Raw genomic sequence first — 15,616 nt, 5'->3', positions numbered from 1 at the left:
GTCAAACATTTAGAATTAGAAAATGATGACATGAAAAGTACATGTAGGGATTGTCTTGTATTATGTAGAGAAAACACCATGCACATCAACAACACTTAAAACACCAAATCACAAGGCTTAAATTCAAGCAAACTCGAAATTAATCATAAGTGTTTTATTCCCCCTTTAAATCAAGCTTCTGAGTATTCTCTGAAACTGTGCCAGGGCTGAATTTAGAACACATAGGCCATGCAAACTTACATCTTTGATTTCATAGCATCCTCACAGCATTTCACAGTAAACAGCATCCTTGTCTCATATAAAGGTTGAGAAGTTCCTCTCTACATGCTGCAGTTGCCCCGTTAGTGGTTGAAGAGAGAAGAACGCCCTCCTACCAGTGACCTTTGTAGCCATCTTCAGTGTAGACTTGTGCTGCTGCTTTAGAAGTTGTCTTGGATTCTGTCTGTACAACGAGGACATGCCATGCTAGGAATGATCTGTGGAAGTTCATGAGAACAAGGGCCTCAGGGTCTGTTTTAAGGACTGCTCTTCCCTGAGTAGTTGAGGCTCACATTCGATCCCTCAGAATCCATATTTGGACCCTGAAAGTGTCTAGAGCAAACCCAGAGCAAAGAGAACAGACACTGTTCGATGCACTTCCACTATCCCAGAAAAGCTATTCTGGTGGGGCAGCTGTGCCTTAGAATGACATAGATTTTATTATTGATGAAAAACAGAAAAGCTCCAGAGAAGCAGAACAACAAGCAGACATAAATATTGTGGGAATATTTACCTTTGTTTGTTAGTTATAAATACTTACTTACCTTTTGGACTGTTTGTGCCATCTAATTGAAAGATTTTGAGCTGGAGGAATAGACATCTAAGTGATGGTGTGAAAGGGTTTTAAATAGCAAGGGGCACCTAATTAAACAGTACCATGTGAGGTCACTAGAGTATGAAATATGAGGTGAAAATTTTGCAAATTTTATTTGTATTCTTGTCACTTAGTTAGAGCAATATCAGGCCAATATCCCTGATGAACACTGATGCAGAAATTCTCAACAAAATATTAGCAAACTGAATCCAACAATACATTAAAAGGCTCATACAACATGATCAGGTGGAATTTACTCCAGAGACACAATGGTGGTTCAACATCTGCAAAGCAATCATCATGATCCATCAAATTAACAAAATGAAGAGTAAAAATCATCTCATTAGATGCAGAAAAAGCATATGATAAAATTCAACATCCATTTATCATAACAACTGTCAACAAACTGGGTATAGAGGGAATGTACCTCAACGAAATAAAGACCATATATGAAAAACCAATAGCTAACATCATACTCAAAGGTGAAAGGCTGAAAGCTTTTCCTCTAAGATCAGAAACAAGACAAGGATGCCCACTCTCATCACTTTTGTTCAATATGGTTTTGGAAGTCTTATTAGCTACACTAATTATGTAAGAAAAAGAATTAAATGTCATCCAAATCAGAAAGGAAGAAGTAAAACTGCCACTATTTGTAGGTGACATGATACTACGTATAGAAAACCCTGAAGACTCCACCAAAAAATCTGTTAAAACTAATAAATGAATTCAGGAAAGTCACAGGATATGAAATCAATGTACAGAAATGATGTTGTTTCTATATACTAATAATGAGCTATCAGAATGGGAAATTAAGAAAATCTCATTTATAATGGCATCAAATAGAACAAAATACCTACGAATAAGTTTAACCAAAGAGGTGAAAGAACTGTATCCTGAAAATGATAAGATACTAATGAAAGAAAGCAAAGAAGACACAAGTAGATGGAAAGGTATTCCACGTTCTTGGGTTAGAAGAATTAATATTGTTAAAATGTTGCCCATACTACCCAAAGCAATCTACAGATTCAGTGCAATCCCTATCAAAATTCCAATGGCATATTTCACAGAACTAGTGCAAATAATCCTAAAATTCATATGGAACCACAAAAGACCCTGAATAAGCGAAACAGTTTGAGAAAAAAGAACAAAGCTGGAGATATAGTACTCCGTGTTTTTCAAACTGTAATACAAAGCTATAGTAATAAAAACAGCATTGTACTGGTGCAACAAAAAAGACACACAGATCAATGGAACAGAATAGAGAGCCCAGAAATAAACCCACACATGTGTGGATGATTAATTTACAACAAAAGAGCAAAGAACATGCAGTGGAGAAAGGACAATCTCATCAGTAAATGGTGTTGGGAAAACTGGGCAGCCACATGTGAAAGAATGAGACTAGACCACTATCTTACAGTATACACAAAAATTAAAATGGATTAAAGACTTGAATGTAAGACCAGAAACCATAAAATTTCTAGAAGTAAACATAGGCAGAAACTCATTTACATTGGTCTTAGCGATGTTGTTGTGAATCTAGCTCCAAAAGTGAGGGAAATAAAAGCAAAAATAAACATGAGTTTCCATTAAACTACAAAGCTTCTGCACAGTGAAGGAAACCATGATTAAAATTAAAAGGCCACCAACTGAATCAGAAATATTTTCAAATCATATTTGTTAAGGGGTTAATATCCAAAATATATAGAATTTATACAACACAGCAACAACAACAAAACAATCTGATTAAAAATGGGCAAAGGATCTGAGTAGACTTTTTTTTCAAAGAAGATATACACATGGCCAACAGGTGCATGAAAAAAATGTCCAACATCACCAATTATTAGGGAAATGCAAATCAAAACTACAGTGAGATCACCTCACATTTGTTAGAATGACTATTATCAAAAAGACAAGAAATTACAAAGTTGGTAGGCTGTGGAGCAAAAGGAATGCTTGTACATTTTGGAAGGACTGTAACTTGGTACAGCCACAATGGAAAACAGTATGGAGATTCCTCAAAAAATAAAGAATGACCCAGTTATTCCACTTCTGGGTGTTTATCCAAAGAACACAAAACACTAATTCAAAGAGATACATGCATGCCAATGTCATTGTGGCACTATTCATGAGAGCCAAGATATGGAAACAACCTAGGTGTTCATTGATGGATGATGAATGGATAAAGATGTGGTATATGAATACAGTGGAATACTACTCAGCCATTAAAAAGAATGAAGCCCTGCCATATTCCACAATGTGGATGGACCTCGGAGGTATTATATTAAGTGAAATGTGTATGATTTCACTCATATGTGGAATCTAAAAGAACAAAACAAACAAACAAACTCATAGATACAGAGATCAGATTAGTGGTTATCAGAGGGGAAGGAGGTTAGGAGTGGGCAAAATGGGTGAAAGGGGTCCACTGTATGGTGATGGATGGTAACAAAACAAGCAAACCGAAAACAAGCTCATAGATGCAACAGGCTGGGGGGGGGATGGGTGAAATTGGTTAAGGTGGTCAAAAGGTACAGACTCCTAGTTATAAAATACATGTCATGAGGATGTAATGTACAGCATGGTAACTATGGTTAATAATACTGTATTGCATATTGGAAAATTGCTAAGACAGTAAATCTTCTTTTTTTACATAAACTCCATATAATTTTTTTTTATTTTTTTGTTTTTTTAAATTTATTTATTAGTTTCTGCTTTATAACAAAGTGAATCAGTCATACATATACATCTGTTCCCACATCCCTTCCCTCTTGCAAAGACAGTAAATCTGAAAAGTCCTCATCAGAAGAAAAAAACATTTGTAACTGTTTGGTGGTGATGGATGTTAACTAGACTTATTGTGGTGACCATTTCACATATATACAGATATTGAATTATGATGTTGTACACCTGAAACTAATATAACGTTAGATGTTATACCTCAGTAAAAACAAGTGTGAAAGATGAGGAAGAAATCTTGGGAAATTTATTTTACATTCTTGTGACTTCTTATAACTTTTGAATACCTTCGTGTAACTTGCCTCAACTTCAAGGCAGACTGGTGTATTCCAGATCAGTTCAGTCCTGATGCTAGTCACCTGGACTTAGTGCAGACTTCACAGGGCAAAGACATAGTCCCCAACAAGACTGCCCTCGTTTCAGATGCCAGCCACTGGTTCAGGGGTCTGCACTTCTGACCAACTGGCCAATTTTCGTTTTGCAACATGTATCTAAAAAAGACTTTTATAACCTGTGTATTAATATACGTATACTGAGTTGTTCTCCCACTTGTTTTATTTTCAGTGCATTTAAGTTAACTTAATTCCCCGTAACGTATTTAATTTTCCTTGTAAGCCACTGCTAGTTTAAAACGGAGGCATTTAGCATTCTCCACTGAGAATATGTGCTGAGCGCATTCTTCATGTTTTTGACTGTAACTCATCCAGGAGCAATGCAAATAGAATAACACTCTTACAATATACATCCCATTGTATTATGCTTATTCCCATATGTAATTCTACCTTGAACCGTGATGCCTAAAGGATATGAAGCCATACTTCTAGTCATCTTTCTATAATTTCCATCTCAGCATGCGGTTGGCTGTAGCTACTGAGGAGATGTTCTTTGAAGGAGAGACAGAAGGTTAGGTCCTCTGGTTCTATATTCCTTTCTTTACATTTGTTATCAGGCAGTGACTTTCACCAGCACTAACATACCAAAGCTTTCTGTAGAACCACTTAGCACTTTTGTAACAGATAAATTTCCCCAGCAGCCTCTCAGCACAAAGGTAATGAAAATAGTCAAACCAGATAACTGTCTCATAGTTTGAAGTCTAGTGCCTTGTCCTAAACTTTCTGCATTGCATATGGATCTTTACTTTAAAAAAAATTCTCTAGAGTATCTTCAAGTAACAAATTATAGTTATTATAATCATGGTTATAGAAGTATTTCATATAATAGTAAAAAAACACTAAATGTTTTATATATCTTTTAATAAATCAACTAGAAGGTAGCAAAACATTTAAAATGTTGTTAAACAATATCACATGGCTATAGCATGATTGCTTTTTCTTTTATTCAAAGATTATTTCTATTATGACATTTCTTTGTTCTTAAAAGTAACTTATCAAATTCACGATACCAAACACTTAAAAAGGGTAAATTTTACTGTATGTCAATTATATCTCAAAAAATCTGATTTTAAAAAAAAGAGAAATGGTGGTCAGTTGATTTTTTAAAAAGAACAAAAGAACAAGAAATGCAGTACTCACTTTGCTATAGACACAGTCTCTATGTCAATAAATGTTCATGAGAACACATTCAGTTTTTTCTCTTTTGTGTTTCCAGACTTTCCTGGGTGTTGTGCAGTTCCACTTAGCCTTTGAAAGCAAGTTCTGATAAAATGATTTCATTGAATCAGTGGTGACACATGTTTAAAATAGGAAGAAAAAGGGACAAATGTGTTGGCTTTTAATTTCTATAAATACAATCCCGTTCAGTTGTGCTTTGGGAGATAATTAGTAGATTTATCTGAGGCCAAAGTTAGCTTTCAGTTTCCAAACAAAAGCATTGGAAAAGATCTGGTCACTATGAGTCCACCCCCTTGTTGCCACTAATCTTAGGCTTTGGATCCAGTGCTCTTACATTTCTTGCTTACTTTGGCACATTTATCAGTGCTTAGCTAAGCAGCCTCTAGGAGATTCTTTTTTAGTCTGGGTGGTCATCGATTCTACTCCAGCAAATCTGGTTCCTGCCTGGTTGCGCAGGTTTTGATGCGATCTTGGATAGTCTTTATTTAGAGTCCTAAAGAAGAAAGTATCTTGTTGATTTTATCCCCACTGGCTATTTGGACATGTGTTTGCCGTAAATAATAGCCATCTGGATCTCTGGTTCTAATATACATCAGACATTTCACCAGCTCTGATTTCTACTCACGCGGTGTCTGAACTGCATGGCGGTGGTGGCTTAACTTAGTGAAGCAGTGCATTCTCTCTGCTATAAAGTATAATAATGACAAATTATACTTTCGTCATTTCTCTTGTTCTTTGTGCCTTCCTTCAGGAAGGTAAGTGTGTCAGGCATGAAAGTGACTATAGACCTCATGGAACCAAACTCACAGTCTTTAAGATTTTCTTAACGTATAGACCTGACTTGGCCTCTGACTGCATGCACCGGTCAGATGGGTCTGGTTCCACTGCCTTAAAGAAGGCTGAGAGGTGGGGTCTGTGCCGAGTGAGCTGTTGCAGAGAATGCTGACAGCCCCCAACTCCCCCTTTAAGCTCTCTGCTGCTCCCTTGCCTCAGTGCATCCTGAACGACCAGAGACTGAGAGCCCTGTGGTGGAAGCCAAACAGGCGTTGGCCTGTGCTGACAATAACTTTCAAGTCATCTCTCCAAAAGAATCCTGCCAGCCCATCCAGAAGGAGCTGAGCCTACAGGGTGATCACTCGTGACTAACTCGGCGTTGGCCTGTGCTGACAATAACTTTCAAGTCATCTCTCCAAAAGAATCCTGCTAGCCCATCCAGAAGGAGCTGAGCCTACAGGGTGATCACTCGTGACTAACTCGTTTCCTGCCCTTCAGTGTCTTCTCACACATGTGACTCAGCTATCTTTAGCGTTCCTCCGTAGCCCTTAGAGCATGCACGCACTCTGCATTGCCATTATTTTCTACTTCTCTGTCTCCCTAGATGCATACGAGGAGCTCTCCTACAGGTAGGTATCCTGTCCTGTCCACCTCTGCGTTCTCAGCTCTCACCGTGGGGTCTGGCATTCGAAGGTACCCAGTCAGTGCTTGTAACAGGACTGAAGCAAGAGAGGAGGCGCGTGAGGCAGGCAGAAACATAACGTCATAAAGTGCTAAGTATTCGCAGCTAAATTCATCCTTAATGAATTCAGCTACTTTTATTCCAGTCTGTGAGCCCTGTTCTTTCACTTAATAGACTCTTATAATAATAACAAAGTCATCCGGTTTGTACTGCTTTGTCAAGAACTGCTGTTATGGAAGTCCAGACAAATAAATGATCTGTTTGCTTCTCAAAATGCTTGAAAGGCATTTCCAGCCTGAGACTAAGTTTAATATTGTGGTATAAAGTAGTGAAAAAGTTTCTCTGAGTGGGGTTGATGACCCCATAATTAAGGGCGCAGATCCTAAGGAAAGCAGTGGGGATGCAGGGTAAAGCTACTTCAAGTTGACTCAGGGGATCTCATAGAACAAAGAAATGCTTTGTCCCTGTATCGGGAACTCTCTGTTCTTTACACGAAGAGATTTGAGAATTAAAAATGATGTGGGATCTATCTTATTATTATGTCCAACAATCTGCTATTCTGATGACCAAGAAAGGGATGAATTGGAGTCAAACCACAGGAGATTTCCCCAGAGAAATGTGCAAATATAAAATTTAAAGCACTTGGGGTTTAATCTGTGATGTTATTGAGTTAGTCACCAAAAGGGCATACTGCTTAGAAGGTCATTTTTACCAACCTACCACTAGAATAGATGAACAAGTTGATTCATCTCACACTAGTCAAATAACTGGACCTTTTTCTATTTCCTATAAGATGCCATCTTTAACCCACACCTATGCCTACTTCAGGGCCTTCTAATATCAGAAAGACGATCGTCTCACACTTAGGTTCCTTGTTACCACCCTTCTATGCAAAAAGGAGTTGTCTGCTAGATGACTGCTATTCATGAAGGATTTCCTTGGTAGAGGAAAGTAGATGAAGGTGCATCATCAGGTTCTCACACATCTCTACAGGAACAGTTCACAGTAAACGTGAAATGCCCCCAACAGTTGACCATAGTACAGTACTTGAATAATACCAGTAGCTTTCCTCTAGGTTCAAAGTACCTTATGGGTAGGGATAGGGATGATATCTTTTTCACTTTGGGTAAAAACATAACGATGATGATGATGATAAATGATAATAGATAATACTTATTTGAAAATTTGTGATCCTGTGCTGTGTTTTTAATATTCAGCCTCAAGAAACAGATTTGAGAAAAGTAGGTAAAATTGGTTAATGAGAAAACCATCATCTTTAAACAAGGCTAATTATGACAGATTTTTAAAAAATTCTGTTATGTCTTTCTTTCATTGATATTTTTATGTATAAATCTTCCCACTGGAAACATGGCAAAATATCAAGATCCTAAATGCTAGTCATTGTAATAGTTTAATAGTTTAGAATTTTTCATCTAAGTTACCTACAAATTAGTAATAAGCCCCTTAGAACCAGTCTCTAGGATGCAACATTTTAGGGAGATAACTATACCATTATCTGTTAAAGCAAAATGGATTAATATCCATTGAATCCTTTTTATTCTTTTTGACCTGACACTTTGATCAAAAGGTGATTCACCAGTCTATACCCCTCGCTCCCTTTGGGCCTTGGCTCACAAATCATCTCTAGGAAATCTTCCCTAATTAACTAACTACACTCTGCTCTGATCAGCCTTTTGCCTTATACTCCCTCGGTATGGGTCTGGCACCCAGGTTGCCAGGGTTCTGTTGCAGCCATAAGTTCCTTGATTGTGTGTGTGTGTGTGTGTGTGAGAGATTTATATTTTATACAGATGATATATAAGATGCATGTGGCTCTGCTACTCTGTTCTCAGGCACTGTTGCTAGCATGGTCATGTGCAGTATTGCACTGGGCTCTTTCAGTACCTTTCGTGTGCTTCAGAAGCTGCAATCTGCTTAGTAAACAGCTGCTAGAGAGTTAACTTTCATCCTCCTCAGCTCCTTGACTGAAATCTACTGCCTTCTAGTAGATAAAAAATGCTAAGTTATTAAAACTTAGGGGTAAGTTTTTCACTTAATTATCAGGTAGACAACTGACCTTTTCCTTTAAAGTACTGTGTTGAACTCATTCTTTTAGAAACTGCTTGTTTTAATTGTATCTTACTTATTGCTTCTGTCTAATAAAATCTGGCATGTGGGATACTGAGCCAGTGGCATATTATATTCCGTGAACATTTAATTTAACATTTAGGCCATGCACCTGTACTCTTTGACTTGGTTTTCTGCCCTTTAACGATCCAGTTTTCTCCTTCATCTCTTACATTTGGAGCAATAAGAAAAATGTCGTGTTGTGTTTTTACCCTTTCCATAGCAGCATGATTATTTCTGAAAGAGTCAGACTGCACTTCTGCATGGCCTTGGTTAGCACACTTAAATTATTGAATTTAGTGAACTATTTACATTTTCATATTTTTCAGCATTAAATATAAGCATCCAAACTGCAAGCCACACCTTAAATGTACAGTACGTTTTGCTACATGATCAGCTGCCAAGGAGTGTGACGGTTTTTGTCCCTTTAGCCATCTCTGTCCCTTCTGTGTCAGAGACAGCAGCAAGCAGCACCTTTCCAAGACAAAGGAAACGTAAGAGTTTCCTTCCTGCCTAGATCAAGTCTCAAGCTTCCGATTTTAAAGACAAAATGGAAGAAGGGAGCCCCAGCACAGTGCAGGAAGGTACAGCCATCCTGCGTGGGTATATTGAGCGGCACGATTCCATCCAGAATCTGGCCCTTCCTACTTATCCATGGGCAGCCTTCATCCTCAGGCTCACAACAAGGCTGCTGGACCTCCAAGCATTACATCTGTATTTCCAAGCAGGACCAATGGTGAAGAGAGAAGGCAAAAGTGCATTCCACCAGATTTTGCCTGCTATTAAAGCACTTTCCCAGAAGCTCCACCCAATTACTTATATTTCCATTTCTTTGACCAGAATTAGCCTTAAGAGAGACTGGAAAATATACATTTTTTGTTCATCTGTTGTCATTCTGAACAAAACTGGGGTTCTGTTGATGAAAAATGAGGGAGAAGTGGGTATAGAGTAAGCAAGTACATATGTCTGCTTCAAGGATAATAAGTCTTTATAAAAATATCAAGTTAACCTTGACTGAATTTCAACTGAAACAACAATTAGGAAACTGGCACCATTTGTCTATAGCCTTAATTTCATAATCTAAGTTTTGAAGTAAAATTTTGCAGCATGTAAAGAAATATTATTTTTTTTATTATTTAAATAAATATTTGGATACTTTGACTTTCTCAAGCCCAACTCAGAAAAAGAAAAATAAAGAAATATTTAATTCTAAAAGTGACCTACAAAAATACATGGTGATTTTCCTACCAGGAAAGTATTTCCTCTTCTGAAGGTCCCCTACTGTATAAAATGGGATTAGGTATAAGAAGTAGTCATGGGACTATCGAAGCTGCCTCTCAGGGGTCCTTCAGTTCAGAAAGACCCAGATAGAGAGACAAATTGATAGCCTTCTGTTGGAGGTATAGAGCCATCATGCTTGTATATCGGGCTTCATTCAGTCTTCCTGGTAGGTGTTCAGGCAAAAACACGTGGGCGTTTTCCAGGTGAGTATGTTTCATCTGTGTTGCGGATTTTCCAGCACTGGTGTGGTTCAGTCTAATTTGACAGTGAGAATGTAAAAATTACATCAAAATATAGTAGAAGGGTATCAGCTGTCATCTTAATTCCATTTATTTTAGTTTTTATTCAGATCATGCACTATTTCAGAAAGTGTCTGAACATATGATTAGGCAGAGCAGGCAGCTGCCAGTGTGATAAAATTTGGGAACTACAGGAAAGACCTCCCCCACAGACATGCCATCTGAGTCACGTTGAGCAGGAGGGCTGCTAAGGGGTGTAAGTTAAATGTATACTGTCTCTAAATGGAGGAGTTAGTTTCAAGTTAACATTCCATGACATGTAAATATCTTGGAGCAAAAAGAGTTTATCCAATTAATATTATGAGAATAGGCATTTGGGATAAAGGTGGAACTCAAGACAGATAAATTCTGGTAAAATCAAAGTCCCAAACAATGTAGAGAAATGCGATAACTACAGGGAACCCCAGCCCACCTGGAAGCAGAGCTAAATATGCCCAAAGTGAGATTCTCCAAGCAAATGGAAAGGGACCAAGACATACTCTGCCTGCTTTACACCCATAAAACTCCTGGAAGAAACATAGGCACTGAGTGCCTTGACACTGGTCTTGGCAATTATTTTTTGGATTGACACCAAAAGCAAAAATCAACCTGGGGCTACTTCAAACTTTTAAAAAGCTTCAGCAAAGCAAAGAAAGTCAACAAAATGAAAAGGCAACCTACTGAATGTGAGAAAATGTTTGCAAATCATATACCTGTTAAGAGGTTAATATCCAAAATATATAAAGAGCTCATATATCTCAATAGCAAACAACCATCCAATTAAAAAATGGGCAGAGGAGCTGGATAGATGTTTTTCCAGAGAAGATGTACACATGGCCAATAGGTACATGAAAAGATTCCCAACATCACTAGTCATCAGGGAAATGCAAATTAAAACCATAATGAGATATCATCTTACACCTGTTAGGATGGTTATTATCAAAAAGACAAGAAATAACAAATGATGGTGAAGATGTAGAGAAAAAGGGAACCCTTGTGCACCTGCTGGTGGGAATGAAAACTGGTGCAGCCACTATGGAAAACAGTATGGAGATCCCTCAAAAAATTAAAAATAGAACTACTGTATGATCCAACAATTCCACTTCTGAGTATTAGTCTTAACTAATTTGAAACACTAATTAGAAAAGATATGTGCATTGCACCCCTGTGTTCATTGCAGCATTATTTACAACAGCCAAATAGCCAAGACATGGAAACAACCTAAATGTCATCGATGGATGAATAAAGAACAGGTGGGGTATATATACACATGCACATATACATATATGTACACACACACACATATACATATATATGTATGTAAAATGGACTATTATTCAGCTGTAAAAAAAAGAATGAAGTCATTCCATTTGCAACACATGGAGGGACCTTGAGGCATTATGCTAAGTGAGATAAGTCAAATAGTAAGGAATCGGGCTCCCTGACTTCAGACTATACTACAAAGCTACAGTAATCAAGACAGTATGGTACTGGCACAAAAACAGAAAGATAGATCAATGGAACAGGATACAAAGCCCAGAGATAAACCCACACACATATGGTCACCTTATCTTTGATAAAGGAGGCAGGAAAGTACAGTGGAGAAAGGACAGCCTCTTCAATAAGTGGTGCTGGGAAAACTGGACAGGGACATGTAAAAGTATGAGATTAGACCACTCCCTAACACCATACACAAAAATAAGCTCAAAATGGATTAAAGACCTAAATGTAAGGCCAAAACCTATCAAACTCTTAGAGGAAAACATAGGCAGAACACTCTATGACATAAATCACAGCAAGATCCTTTTGGACTCACCTCCTAGAGAAATGGAAATAAAGACAAAAATAAACAAATGGGACCTAATGAAACTTCAAAGCTTTGTTGCACAGCAAAGGAAACCATAAACAAGACCAAAAGACAACCCTCAGAATGGGAGAAAGTATTTGCAAATGAAGCAACTGACAAAGGATTAATCTCCAAAATTTATAAGCAGCTCATGCAGCTCAATAACAAAAAAACAAACAACCCAATCCAAAAATGGGCAGAAGACCTAAATAGACACTTCTCCAAAAAAGATATACAGACTGCCAACAAACACATGAAAGAGTGCTCAACATCATTAATCATTAGAGAAATGCAATGAAAACTACAATGAGATATCATCTCACACCAGTCAGAATGGCCATCATCAAAAAATCTAGAAACAATAAATGCTGGAGAGGGTGTGGAGAAAAGGGAACACTCTTCCACTGCTGGTGGGAGTGTGAATTGGTACAGCCACTATGGAGAACAGTATGGAGGTTCCTTTAAAAACTAAAAATAGAACTACCATATGACCCAGCAATCCCGCTACAGGGCATATACTCTGAGAAAACTATAATTCAAAAAGAGTCATGTAGTAGAATGTTCATTGCAGTTCTATTTACAATAGCCCAGAGATGGAAACAACCTAAGTGTCCATCATCAGATGAATGGATAAAGAAGATGTGGCACATATATACAATGGAATATTACTCAGCCATAAAAAGAAACGAAATTCAGCTATTTGTAATGAGGTGGATAGACCTAGAGTCTGTCATACAGAGTGAAGTAAGAAAGAGAAAGACAAATACCGTATGCTAACACATATGTATGGAATTTAAGAAAAAAAAATGTCATGAAGAACCTAAGTGTAAAACAGGAATAAAGGCACAGACCTACTTGAGAATGGTCTTGAGGATATGGGGAGGGGGAAGGGTAAGCTGTGACAAAGCAAGAGAGAGGCATGGACATGTATACACTACCAAACGTAAGGTAGATAGATAGTGGGAAGCAGCCGCATAGCACAGGGAGGTCAGCTCGGTGCTTTGTGACCGCCTGGAGGGGTGGGATGGGGAGGGTGGGAGGGAGAGAGACGCAAGAGGGAAGGGATGTGGGAACAGATGTGTATGTATGACTGATTCACTTTGTTATAAAGCAGAAACTAACACCATTGTAAAGCAATTATACTCCAATAAAGTTGTAAAAAAATAATAATCACTGTGTGATCTCTTTTATATGTGAAACCGAAAAGCAAACAACTGAGCTCCTGGATATGGAAAACAGATTGGGAGTTGCTTGAGGTGAGTGTAGGGGGCAAAATGGGTGAAGGGAGTCACAAGGTGCAGATTTCATTATAAAATGAATAAGTCATTGGGATGTAATGTACAACATGACGACTATAGTTAATAATACTGTATTGCATGTTTGAAAGTGGCTAGGAGAGTCAACCTTAAAATATCACAAGAAAAAAAATTTGTAACTATGTAGGCTGATGGATTTTAAATGGACTTATTGTGATGATCATTTTGCAGCATATACAAATATTGAATCGTTACATTGTACACATGAAACTAATATAATGTGATGTCAATTATATACCTCAATCAAGAAAAAGAAAGTATCAGTTATCTGTATATGTTTGATTCTTTTATCAGACAACCTTGTTGAAGATAATTCCTCTGGGCTCTAACAGAATGTTTATTTATTTATGTGTTATTACAGTGGATAAATTTGTTGGAATGTTTCCAACATATTTCTTAATAAGCAAATGATAAAGCCAGTTTATATCTTTACATGCTTCCTGTATCCCCTCATGTTCTGCTTTCCATTGTGCACTTTTTAGGCCTTCCTTTGATTTTTTTCTCACTTTCAGGCATCTAGGCCAAATAATTTCTACAAGAAACATCTACATTTCTTCTCATGACCATCTGTCTGATTCCACACAGTCTAATCCTTCTCCTCCCCAGTTTGTGTAGTCTCAGGATGAGATCACATCCAGTCGCTTACAGGTCATAACCCTAACTGCTTTAGGACTGAGTTATACTTCGAAACACGTTCCTAAAGTCCTACCACCAAAGATCCTTTTGTTATCATTGACAGGAGTATCAGGCATTGGAAGTCTTTGGTGAAACGTTGAATTCAACACACAAGATTTGTTGTGTGTTAGACTCTCTGCCGAGTATTCGCAGATTCATCTCAGTAACAAATTATAGCAGCACCGTAGAGAAAGGATTCAGAACTTTGTAAACCGTGAGAAGGAAAAGTCATTCACCAAGATTGGAAGCGGAAATGTTCTCTTTTTTTCCTCTCTCCCCCTACTCCAATCAGCGGAATGGGAAGATAGAAGGTGTTAAATAAGCCAAATATTTTACTTTTTGTTGAAAAATTTGACCTCTTTATTTGGCTTTTGCTGATCTGAGCTACAACCAGTATTTTTTTAAAGGAGTTTTTTTTTCTTTTAATTGGAGTACAGTTGCTTTACAGTATTGTGCGACATTGTGTTAGTATATACTGTAAAGCAAAGTGAATCAGCTATACATATACATATATCCCCTCTTTTTTGGATTTCCTTCTCATTTAGGTCATGCAGAGCACCGAGTAGAGTTCCCTGTGCTATACAGTAGGTTCTCATTAGTTTGTTGTTTATCTGTAGGTGCAAGCCAGTTACGATGTGACACGCTATGAAAATATTTTCTCTGTGTTCTGCATTCTGGAACAACTTCTTCAGAAGGAAACTGAAGAAGGCAACGCTTCAAGAATAGGGCATGAGGACCAAGAAATCAAGAAATTTCTTCAGAAGCATGATGAAACTATTTTGCAACTCTCTGATGCATTTCCTTTATTTACTTTTTATTTATGGAGACTGGGCACTCTCTTGAACTCAGTAGAGATGGGAACTGTTGAAAATAACTCACTTCCTTAGCAATTTACCAAATATCAGAAGCATACTAAAGTTGAATATATGAAGATCTTGTGCTTAACAGATTTTCAAGAATATTTTTAAATGAGCATTTTAAATGCATCTCTAAATATAATCATTAAATCAATTTAATAGTCTTAAATTGTGTATAAAAGATTATGAGTCATATTTCTATACTAAAATCAGCCAGTTTTAGTTGAGAATGCCCTCCTTATTCTTATGGAATGGTATCTTACAATATGTTACTCAATACAGCCTAGTTCTGTTATTCTCTAAAATGGACCATTAATTGCCTTTTATTAAAAAATTACATTTTAAAAGATTTTCATGTAATAGATGCTAAAAAGTAACAGAAGAGATCTTATGTTTTGTTACTTTATCAACAGAGCATTTAAAATAAGTGGTTATAAATAAGATTTTTTTAAACTTTTCTTTCTTAAATAGTTTCACTTATATAATTTTCTGTTGTCTTAGAGGGGACTCATGTAGGGGAAAAGTTTTTAACATTTGTAAAACTAACGGCCTTTAATTTCATCTAATCAACATATTTGTCAAGTCCTTTTGAAAGTACTAATTAGTTAAAAATGTTCTGT

At 37.2% G+C, this 15,616-nt stretch overlaps 1 protein-coding gene across 1 annotated transcript in view; it reads left to right on the top strand.

The window, feature by feature from the left end:
• The window catches only part of MEI4 (meiotic double-stranded break formation protein 4), a gene marked incomplete at its 3' end in the record, with an annotated part of 189,259 nt that extends 174,233 nt beyond the window's left edge, over positions 1–15,026 (top strand). Inside the window, exon 4 of the mRNA XM_079716285.1 lies at positions 14,757–15,026. Within this exon, the coding sequence (XP_079572411.1) occupies positions 14,757–15,026 (270 nt within the window). The remainder of the gene's footprint in view (positions 1–14,756) is intronic.
• Positions 15,027–15,616: the final 590 nt, after the last annotated feature.

The sequence above is a fragment of the Hyperoodon ampullatus genome (genome assembly GCF_949752795.1).
Source record: "Hyperoodon ampullatus genome assembly, chromosome: 12".
NCBI lineage: Eukaryota > Metazoa > Chordata > Mammalia > Artiodactyla > Ziphiidae > Hyperoodon > Hyperoodon ampullatus.
The sequence above is the reverse complement of the archived record's forward strand: the minus strand, read 5'-3'. Positions and strand labels throughout refer to the sequence as shown.